Source organism: Polypterus senegalus, chromosome 10, assembly GCF_016835505.1.
Source record: "Polypterus senegalus isolate Bchr_013 chromosome 10, ASM1683550v1, whole genome shotgun sequence".
Taxonomy (NCBI): domain Eukaryota; kingdom Metazoa; phylum Chordata; class Cladistia; order Polypteriformes; family Polypteridae; genus Polypterus; species Polypterus senegalus.
This window is the reverse complement of record NC_053163.1, coordinates 111,107,757-111,119,781: the sequence shown is the minus strand read 5'-3', so window position 1 is coordinate 111,119,781 and position 12,025 is coordinate 111,107,757. Positions and strand designations below refer to the sequence as shown.

Below are 12,025 nucleotides of genomic sequence, written 5' to 3'. Positions count from 1 at the left end.
ACTTGAACATACTGAGCCCCCCAATTTTTTTGCTGGTACTGCAGCTGATGCACTTGTCTCATTAATTTCTGAGGACTTGCTCAGAGGATGCATCAAATGAACGCTGGGAATGCATGGCAGCCATGATGCGTACACGTTCTGAGTGTGAAGTTTAAATCGGTCCTTATACTTTGCAGACAGTTCACTTTTGATAATAATTAGTGTAGTTATCTGACCACTGACAAATACTTGCAGTACTTTTAGGGCAATATATGGTATATGATAAGTCATTACATAGTTATCTCCTTCTGTCTACTGATTGTCTGCTTATACTTTATTCAGTGGAACAGTAAACATTTTATGAAATTTTGCTTGACAGGGATTTGCTTTCCTGGTGAGTCAGTAAGGCATGTTGTCTTTAGATATTGTACTGCTAGAACTGTCATCCTGGATTAAAGCAAACAATGTGCAAACAGCAGAGCAAGGATTGCACACTTAATCATATATTAATTTTAGTTACTATTACAGCTGTCGTGATATGCTAAATCATGAAAAGTGATCCTTGCCCAGTTTTTTTTTTCACGGTAATTACTGCCAGGTAACATGGGTGGAGTCGAATTAGTCACAGTTGGATAGCGCGCATGAGATTTTGCAGATTTTATTTAACATTTCGAAGAAGTTGTAGAGAATCCAATAAATGCTAACATTGAGATAGTGACTTTTGGTTATTGAATTTTTTTAAATACCAATCAGAAATTTGATATATTGCCAAACCGTAGTTGTATCCTATGGTGACAGCAGATTATAATGTTGATATGACAGAAAATACTTTGTTTTTTTTTTTATTTATTTCAGCTGTCCATGATTGAATGGATTGAACCTCCAAAAAGAGAGCGCAAAGCTAATTATGCTGTTGATGCATACTTCAGAGAAGCACTCCGAGTCAGTGAGCCCAGGGCACCAAAGGTGTGTACTTTGTATTTTATATATATATATATATATATATACTAGCAAAATACCCGTGCTTCGCAGCGGAAAAGTAGTGTGTTAAAGAAGTAATGAAAAAGAAAAGGAAATATTTTGAAAATAACGTAACATGATTGTCAATGTAATTGTGTTGTCACTGTTTGTTTGTTATATATATATATATATATATTAAGGGTGCAACGATACATGTATCGATATTGAACCGTTCGATACAGTGCTTTTCGGTCGCATGCATATGTATTGAACGATACAAAATTATATACAGTAATCCCTCCTCGATCGCGGGGGTTGCGTTCCAGAACCCCCCGCGATAGGTGAAAATCCGCGAAGTAGAAACCATATGTTTGTATGATTATTTTTATATATTTTAAGCCCTTAGAAACTCTCCCACACTGTTTATAAATATTCTCCGCACAGTTATACAGTAAACCCTTGTTTATCGCGGTTAATCCGCTCCAGACAGATAAATGAATTTCCACGTAGGATTCTTTATTTATAAATCTAATATTTTCGCAGTTAGAGCATAGAAAACCAGTTTACGACCTTCTAAATACGTTTTTAACATTATTAGAGCCCTCTAGACATGAAATAACACCCTTTAGTCAAAAGTTTAAACTGTGCTCCATGACAAGACAGAGATGACAGTTCTTTCTCACAATTAAAAGAATGCAAACATATCTTCCTCTTCAAAGTGCCCGTAAGGAGCGGAGAATGTCAGAGAGAGAGTAAAGTAAACAATGAAAAATCAATAGGGCTGTTGCGCTTTTAAGTATGCAAGCACCGCGATAAAGCAGCGGCAATGAAGGGATCAATGCGAAGGTAGCCTTTCAGCATTTTTTACAGGAGCGTCCCTATCTTCTAAGCAAACAGCCTCTGTGCAAAAGCCCTCTGCTCACATCTCCTCCGTCAAGCGCAGAGAACGTCAGAGAGAGAGAGAGAGAGCGCGAGATTAAAGCAAACAATCAAAAAATCAATAAGTGAGCTTTTGGACGCACCTCGATAAAGCGGCATTTCTTAGAGGAGCGTCCGTATCCACTAGGCAAAAAGCTTCTGTGCAAACAACACCTCAGCACACACCCTCTCCGTCAGGCGCAGAGAATGTCAGAGAGGGTGAGATAAGAGGCAGAGACAAGCAAACAATCGAGCACCGCGCAGGAGGCATATCTTATAGCATTGAGGAGTTTTAGTTAATATGTAATACGTGCTTGGGTAGATTCTAAGCCATCCACCAATAGCGTCCCTTGTATGAAATCAACTGGGCAAACAAACTGAGGAAGCATGTACCATTGGGTGTGTTTGTTTTATATTCTACCAAGTATAGAAAATACAGTCAGGGATCCCCAAATAATGCAGAACTGTATGTGGTTGATACCTTAATTTTAGAAATTTCAAATGTTTCAAAATATATTTAGGAAGGCATTTCTCTGCAATACATATTTTTATTTAAGTTGTTTTTGTTGTATATGCAGCTAAGTGCTAGCACTCCAGAAGATGAGTGTGAGGGGAGGTCCATCAGAGAGTGGTTCATTTTATGGGGACATGATATGTTCAATATGCTCCTGAGAATATACCCCAGAAGAAGGGTATAGCATAACTTTTATTTTGGAAAGGGACCTTTCTCTGTAATAAACTCGTTTCCAAACTCTTTTATTATTTTATTATTTTGTTTTTTCAGCAACATTTAATTTAAAACTGTATTTTTGAGTTAAAAGAAATATATATAATTTTAATAAATTACAAAATAAAAAAGGCATGAAAATTTTTTTGTATCGAAAAAATATCGAACCGTGACACCAAAGTACCGAACCGAACCGTAAATTTTGTGTATCGTTGCACCCCTAATATATATATATATATATATATATATATATATATATATATATATATATATATATATATATATATATATATATATATATCTCCTTTGGGGTGCGAGCAGCTGTTCCTGGGGGTGCCAGAATCCACCGAGGAAGAAAAATGAAAAACATTATTTGTACAATATCTTAATTTATTTATCCATTCCTAAATAATTACTTGGGCAGGCCATTTCGTATTAGTGCAATATGCTGCTTGTTAAAACGGATGACTCCTGCTCTTACGTGCACTTAGTGCTGCGTGGGTATTATGAATTATCTGTTCAAGTTCTATTTAAATTTTAAATATAAGTAATTTTTATTTAGTCGACAGAAATATGTTTGGTAGGAATGTAAGTTAAATTTAGTCAGCATTGCATAAATTTTTCTTCACCATAGAAATCTAATGAGTAAATTCAACTTACATTCCTACCAAACATATTTCTGTTGACTAAATAGAACCTAATTATATCCAAATTCGAGCTATTGAGTTGTCGCCCGCCTGCCTGGATAAGTCACCCTCGCTTTACTCTTACCTTTTTACTGTTCATTTAATCATGGCTGGTCGCGAAAAAATTAGAACATGGAAGGAGGATTAGTGACAAGAAGTGACATGGCAAAGAACTGAATTTCAGAGAAAGGGAGTGAGGCTTTATAGGAAGTCTGGGGGAAGTGATGTTGTCCTTGGGGCTTGGGGCTCCTGGTGGGATTTCCCGGGAAATGTCTGCGGGGAACTTAGAAAGAGTGTTAGTGCACCCCACCACCCCCTGGGCAGATGTGTTACCATTACTCTCCAAGCCCATCAGCTGTTTCCTATTCACATTTGTGTGACTAGATATATATATATATATATATATATATATATATATATATATATATATATATAGTTTGTATGAGATTCAAAAATGTTCTTTTAAGTGTACCTTGTGTATTTTATTCTGCTAGGCACCAAGACCACCAAAGCAACCAAATATTCAAGATTTTCAGTTTTTCCCACCACGGTTGTTTGAACTGCTGGAAAAAGAAATATTGTTTTACAGGAAGACTATTGGATACAAGGTTTGTATTGGCCATTTCTACCCTAAACTGATTTTCTGTTTTGACTTTTTGCTAGTAGCTTTGCTTCCTGCTTCTTCACTCATGACGTCTGTGCCTGTTTTTATTTAATTATAATGTGTTTATATAAAGCAAATCATTAAAATAAATAGGAAACATTAACAAAAGGTTCTGTGATTAAAACAACATGTTTACTACAAGAAAGTCCAAATAAATCTAAAGAAATCTTGCAGTTATACAATGCTGTATAACATCAGAAGTCTTTTTAATATTACATAATCAAACATTTCCCTTGAAAGCACAGTTTAGTTCTAGATCTTAAACAATATTACATATATTTTTTTCTTGAATATAACTGATTTTCAAAAACCTAAAATTAATGTTATTTTTGCTGTAACTCATGTTGTTTGCAGGTTCCGAAAAATCCAGACCTTCCAAATGCTGTCCAGATTCAGAAGGAGGAACAAAAAAAGATTGATGATGCAGAGTCTCTAACTCCGGAGGAGACTGAAGAGAAGGAAAAGCTTCTAACCCAAGTGTGTCTTATGGACTGTGCTAAACTGGGGTTTTCTGCAGAGTTGGCAAATTTGTACTAAGCTTGGTAAACCCGTTTTTTCAACTGGTTGTGTGGCAGTTTAAAGCATATATATTATATTTAATGTGTACTTATCAAGAATGTCTATTTGTGATGTTAAACTAATTTCTGTAAATAAAGAGCTGGTGTAGGATGGGATAACTTGGACTAAAATTTACAACAAGGGATATTTTTTTCCCCACTGTAAGGGTTTTACCAGCTGGAACAAGAGAGACTTCAATCAGTTCATAAAAGCAAATGAAAAGTATGGTCGGGATGACATTGACAACATTGCTCGTGAAGTGGAGGGGAAGACACCAGAAGAAGTTATTGAGTATTCAGGTCTGCACTGTTTAATTTTTTAATAGTTCAAGAAATATTTCTGAACTATATTTGTTTAGTATTATGACTCTAAACCTTTCTTGGGAATCTTTAGGAAGGCATGTTGAAAATAGGCTTCATGGTGCGTTAAAATATCTCTTGCTACTGTTAAGGCCTTTTCTGGAATCAAGAACCTTCTTTAAAGTGCTGTTAACTACAGTTAAAATTCCTTTTGTAATCTTGTATCTTTGGATAATATAAGTAGCATAACTCATTGCCGGTACTAAAGTCACACATTGAGACTGAAGTTAAAATCACTTTACCAACAATGAAGTATCATCTTGCATCGTCATTGTCTTAATAGAAAATACATATCCATATTTATGTTAAATTTGCCAAGTGGACTTCTCTGACCTACACTTACAGTGCATCGGGAAAGTATTCATAGCGCATCCCTTTTTCCAAGTTTTATGTTGCAGCCTTATTCCAAAAAAAATTAAATTAATTTTTTTCCTCAGAATTCTACACACAACACCCCATAATGACAACGTGAAAATTTTTACTTGAGGTTTTTGCAAATTTATTAAAAATAAAAAAAACTGAGAAATCACATGTACATAAGTATTCACAGCCTTTGCTCAATACTTTGTCGATGCACCTTTGGCAGCAATTCCAGCCTCAAGTCTTTTTGAATATGATGCCACAAGCCTGGCATACCTATCATTGGCCAGTTTCGGCCATTTCTCTTTGCAGCAACTCTCAAGCTCCATCAGGTTGGATGGGAAGCGTCGGTGCACAGCCATTTTAAGATCTTTCCAGAGATGTTAAATCGGATTCAAGTCTGGGCTCTGGCTGGGCCACTCAAGGACATTCACAGAGTTGTCCTGAAGCCACTCCTTTGATATCTTGGCTGTGTGCTTAGGGTTTTTGTCCTGCTGAAAGATGAACCGTCGCCCCAGTCTGAGGTCAAGAGCGCTCTGGAGAAAGTTTTCATCCAAGATGTCTCTGTACATTGCTGCAGTCATCTTTCCCTTTATCCTGACTAGTCTCCCAGTTCCTGCCACATCCCCACAGCATGATGCTGCCACCACCATGCTAAAGTATTCACAGCGCATCACTTTTTCTACATTTTGTTATGTTACAGTATTATTCCAAAATGGATTAAATTCATTTTTTTCCTGATAATTCTACACACAACACCCCATAATGACAACGTGAAAAAAGTTTACTTGAGATTTTTGCAAATTTATTAAAAATAAAAAAATTGAGAAAGCACATGTACATAAGTATTCACAGCCTTTGCCATGAAGCTCAAAATTGAGCTCAGGTGAATCCTGTTTCCCCTGATCATCCTTGAGATGTTTCTGCAACTTAATTGGAGTCCACCTGTGGTAAATTCAGTTGATTGGACATGATCTGCAAAGGCACACACCTGTCTATATAAGATCCCATAGTTGACAGTTCATGTCAGAGCACAAACCAAGCATGAAGTCAAAGGAATTGTCTGTAGACCTCCGAGGCAGGATTGTCTCAAGGCACAAATCTGGGGAAGGTTACAGAAAAATTTCTGCTGCTTCGAAGGTCAATGAGCACAGTGGCCTCCATCATTCGTAAGTGGAAGAAGTTCGAAACCACCAGGACTCTTCCTAGAGCTGGCCGGTCATCTAAACTGAGAGATCAGGGGAGAAGGGTCTTAGTCAGGGAGGTGACCTCCAGAGGTCCTATGTGGATTCAGGAGAACCTTCCAGAAGGACAACCATTTCTGCAGCAATCCACCAATCAGGCCTGTATGGTAGAGTGGCCAGACAGAAGCCACTCCTTAGTAAAAGACACATGGCAGCTCACCTGGAGTTTGCCAAAAGGCACCTGAAGGACTCTCAGACTATGAGAAGCAAAATTCTCTGGTCTAATGAGACAGATTGAACTCTTTGGTGTGAATGCCAGGCATCACATTTGGAGGAAACCAGGGCTCATCATCAGGCCAATACCATCCCTACAGTGAAGCATGGTGGTGGCAGCATCATGCTGTGAGGATGTTTTTCAGTGGCAGGAACTTGGAGACTAGTCAGGATAAAGGGAAACATGACTGCAGCAATGTACAGAGACATCCTGGATGAAAATCTGCTCCAGAGCGCTCTTGACCTCAGACTGGGGCAACGGTTCATCTTTAAGCAGGATAACGACCCTAAGCACACAGCCAAGATATCAAAGGAGTGGCTTCAGGACAACTCTGTGAATGTCCTTGAGTGGCCCAGCCAGAGCCCAGACTTGAATCAGATTGAATATCTCTGGAGAGATCTTAAAATTGCTGTGCACCGGCGCATCCCATCCAACCTGATGGAGCTTGAGAGTTGCTGCAAAGAGGAATGAGCGAAACTGGCCAAGGATAGGTGTGCCAAGCTTGTGGCATCATATTCAAAAAGACTTGAGGCTGTAATTGCTGCCAAAGGTGCATCGACAAAGTATTGAGCAAAGGCTGTGAATACTTATGTACATGTGATTTCTCAGTTTTTTTATTTTTAATAAATTTGCAGAAACCTCAATAAACTTTTTTTACATTGTCATTATGGGGTGTTGTGTGTAGAATTCTGAGGAAAAAAATGAATTTAATTCATTGTGGAATAAGGCTGTAACATAACAAAATGTGGAAAAAGTGATGCACTGTGAATACTTTCTGGATGCACTGTATACTGTAAATATGCAAGATTAAGACATGGCATGAATTGTCATTCTCAAATGAAGTGATATATTAAAACAATCGGGTGGTACTATTCAAAAGAAGAAATGTGTTAAAATTACTTTTTATATAAGGAGTGGCAGTTTTTTTGCATTACAGCTCCTGGTTTCTCTGTGCGAGTGTGTGTGTGCGCACATGTGTGTGCATGTACATGTGAATAGGTGCAGAGTTTGCTAAGTCTAACCGTATGATAATGTGAGTACTCTCTTGGTACACCTATGTTTTCCTACATCATAAAGATGTGTGTATTAAGTTGACTGTCAATTTTGCATTAACTCAGTGTATGTGAGTGGAATGTGATTTTCAATGTGCCTTACCATGGATTGGCGACCCATGAAGGGCAGTGCCACCTCCACCCTCCTTAATCAGATATCTTAAAGACACCATTTTCCACTTTTTCTTTCCCTGTTTGTGGATTGAACTATCATACTGCAACTTATAGAATTCCCACAAGCAAGGTTACTATGTTTTTCCCTGCTTCTGAAATGTTCTTGTTCATTCTAAATGAAATTCTAAGAGTAGCTAACATTTAATTACTATACAGCTGTTTTCTGGGGTGACACATGCAGGGCAGTACCACCTCTTGTCTCTGTAATCAGATAACTTGAGACATCATTTGCTACCCTTTCATTCCCTGTTTGTGGAATGAACTATCAAAGTGCAATTTATGCATTCCCCAAAGAAAGATTATTGTATCACTTACCTATTTCAGAAATGCATTCCTAAGAGTAGTTAACATTTTATTAACTATACAGCTGTGTTCTGGGAGCGCTGCAATGAGCTTCAGGATATTGAAAAAATAATGGCTCAGATTGAGCGTGGAGAAGCGAGGATACAAAGAAGAATCAGCATTAAGAAAGCCCTGGATGCAAAGGTATGGGGTAATTTGTTCCTTTTTTGCTAAAGGTTTTACCATATTTTTGCTTATAGTGTATGTTCCAAAACTGTATTAAATTAAATGTGATATATCTAATTTTCTCACGGGGTTACTACATAATTTCTTTATCATCTTTTTTTAAAAATAGTTTGTTTTGGGGTTTATTTCAATATTTTGAAATTATACTTCTGATTGAAAGTTTTATGATATCTATATCACAATTAACTGCATAACTTAATTTATACTAGAGCATCAGTTTGAAAAGCTTTAATTTGTTATGGATTATCTAACATCAGACTCTTTGAGAAGTATAATAATTTTCTTTTTCCTTTTACAGTCTTGTTTATCATGGTCCCAGAGAGTGGTGGCATGTTGCATTGGACACATATAAACATGATGATAGTACTACTAGTACTACTACTACACTACATCATTAAAAAGTACATTTTCTGGAATGAGAAAATGTTAGTTATAACTTGTTCACTTTTACAAAAAATGGTCAATTTGTTCTGTATATAAAAAGCAGTACTATTTACACAATAAGACATTGCCAATATGCCAAAAACTCAAAGCTGGTTTTGTGTTTACCTAATGGGATCCAGGTGGAACAATGCATGATTAGGCCATTTTTAAGATCAATCCTCACTCAATCAGTTTTCAGTTGCATTCCATAAAGCGTCAGATATCAGAAGAAGCCTTTTTTTGACCTTAAAGGATAAGTCTCGTATTTTTCAAGTCAAAGTTATTTCTTCACGATAATGGTAGATATTATTTTGCCACATAAAATTGCATTCTAAACTGAAGAATATTTTACACATCTTAAAAATAACTAGCTCATTCTTCTGTTTTATAATGGAGCTTGTGAGCATCTGGGTTCCATTATGAAAAAAAGCCTTAAAAGTTACTGAATATATCAACTTGGAAGTAGCAAAAGTTTCACTTTCATAAACATGCTTCCTGCGTTTCTGAGACATGTTTGTGACACCAAGTAAACTGAAAGAAATATTATCACATCCCCAAGGCCAGTCTAAATTCTCCTTATTTTCATACTTCTTTTGTGATTCTGCTTTTTGATCAAGTATGTTCTGCCATGCCTTGTAATAACAGGCAAATGTACGCTAATATATTATTTTTTGCTGAACATCGCCTACTTTTTGTCTGTTACATTCTTTGTTGTTATTGTGCATAGCCTAGAGAGTGAGATTCACGCCAAGTGGCAGTGTAATAAAAAATAGCACATATGAGTTTCATTGTACTTTGTACAAATAACAATTAATCTGAAATGAACAGATTACACTGCATTGTATTTTAATTAAAGCCTTAGATTTTTTGAAGGAGCCAAGTCACCTGTACATCACATTTTTCATGGCTTGTCGTGTACATGAATAGTTTAAAAAATGCTCATAAAATTAAAAAGGCAGAGTATACAATAGAGCAGATTGAAGCACCAATAAACCAATTACTGATATTTTTAGTGCATGACAAATCACTGTTGCTGATGATATGGTAATAAAAGAACTGTGGGCAACATTTCTGAGTGAGTAAACTCAGTGACACTGGGACCACTCAGTCTGTAAACACATGGGGTAGACATGCAAACTCCATGTAGAACCTAGTGGTGTGAGGCAGGAATAACAGTTCTGAACTACCTACCACTCTGCCTATGCTCAGCTATCTGTACAAATTTCAGCCAGATTAAACTTAAGTGAATTTGGTGTTGCTGAATTGTGTCTGCGTGTGCGTTCATCCTGTGGTGGACTGGTGCCCTGTCTAGGAATTGTGCCTGCCTGTGCCTGATGCTTGCTGGAATAGGCTCCAGCAGCACTGTGACACTAGCCTGTATAAGTAGGCTGGAAAGATAGAAGAATGCATGCCTATAATGTGTCTTTAGTCCTTGTCACTTGTTTGCATGCTATACGTGTTCTCAATATTCTCTCTTACCAAATCATTTAACGAAATAAGCTTCCATATAGTAAAAGAATATAAGAGATTATGTTGTCTAGTAGTCTACAGAGACATCAATTCACATCTCACCATCAACATTCAATGTCAATAACTGCTTGCCAATGATTTTCCAAGGTGAATCCATGCCCCTTGCCTTGAAGGGTGCCGCAGACGGAGACAAGCATCGAAGTGAAGTGCACAGCTAATCCTTATATATAATTTGATACTATCCGTATGTATGGTGTTCGCGTCAATACCCGGACTCAATACAAGATAGAACCATACAATTTGACATCTGCCCTTCTGACATCTATTGGCAAACTGAGTAATGACGGCTGGGTATTAACAACGGTCATTGTTTAAATTTTAGCTGATCTCAGCTCTTAAAATGAGTGACGATCGCAACGCAGCCAGAAGAGCTTGCTAATGCGACCAGACGTACACAACGTGCACAAAAAACGGATGGGCACCGTGTGGCTACAAATGCTACTAATGATGAAAGAAATCGTGCAAGTCAGACACAAAGGACAGATGAAGAACATGCGTTACAGAATGCTACTAATGCTGAAAGAAATCGTGCCAGCCGTGCAGAAGCAACTGAAGAAGCTGAAGCAGCCGCAAATGCAGCACGGATTGAAAGAAATCGAGCAGCCCATGCCTTGCCGCATGAAAATGCTCAGCGGCACGGCATTGCCATGTGCAATCACACAGATATTATTGAGGACGAATTGTGGTTGACGTTAATCAAGCATGTACCAGTCGCCAACATTTTTTTATTATCACATTATTATTACTGCGACTCTGTAAAATACGGTTTGTTTTGAAAATTTGTTTGCTGGAAAAAATCAAATGAGGTGTGCCGAAGAGCTGAGTTCACGTCTCTCAGCCCCATTTAAACAGGAAGCTCTTCATTACATCGGCTGAAAAGGTCTATTTTCAGCACAAATCAGTGCTATGATAACAAAACCATTTCAAGGACTTAAAAAAACAAATAATTCTTTGCAGAAAAAGTATTGATTTCACAAACATAGAATTTGTAGCCCGATTCGATCGGGCTCCCAGTCGCTAGTCTTTTACAATGGCTGAATCTGACAATAATGTTCTGCTGTTTGCTTTTTTTATTTCCTTAAAATGGCATGGATATACAATTTTGCAATATCTGTCTTGTCTCAAGATGATAGCATTTTTTAATTAGAAAAATTGACGTATTCAGTAAGTTTTAAGGTTTTTTTCAGAAAGAAACTCCGGTACCCACAAAATCTATTTAAGAACACAAGAGTGGGTTAGTTATTTTTTGAAATGTTTAAAATATGTTTCATTTTGGAATGCAGTTTTATGTGAAAAATTAATATATGCCATGATTGTGAAAAAATAAATTTAACTTGAAAAATATTAACTTATCCTTTAACTTCGCAGAACAACTCTAGAATGATCTGGATAGCAGCATTCAGAGACATAACCCTCCTGCCTGCCAATGACCATAAATAAAGTAAACTATTCTATGACACTTTTTTAAATTTCATCATTTTCATTTCGGAAAAATTAGTTTGGGCTTTAGGCTGAGTAAACTTCATCATGTCACATTTTAGTTAAGAGAAACAGAAGCTACACTTTTCAATATAAGTTAACCGTGTGACCTTCTTGAATTAATAGAGTGCACTGGCGCAAGATTTTAGGGAATGTCTATAATATGGACA

The 12,025-nt window shown here is 37.0% G+C and overlaps 1 protein-coding gene across 2 annotated transcripts in view; it reads left to right on the top strand.

Annotated features, from left to right (window-relative positions):
• The window catches only part of smarca1 (SWI/SNF related, matrix associated, actin dependent regulator of chromatin, subfamily a, member 1), an 87,265-nt gene that overhangs the window by 50,562 nt on the left and 24,678 nt on the right, over positions 1-12,025 (top strand). The window contains exons 17-21 of one of the 2 annotated variants that reach the window (XM_039766317.1): positions 835-945; positions 3,765-3,878; positions 4,289-4,411; positions 4,659-4,791; positions 8,263-8,381. In XM_039766317.1, the coding sequence (XP_039622251.1) occupies positions 835-945; positions 3,765-3,878; positions 4,289-4,411; positions 4,659-4,791; positions 8,263-8,381 (600 nt within the window). Of the gene's footprint in view, positions 1-834; positions 946-3,764; positions 3,879-4,288; positions 4,477-4,658; positions 4,792-8,262; positions 8,382-12,025 lie in introns of those variants that run through there. The other variant, XM_039766318.1, reaches the window with a different exon arrangement.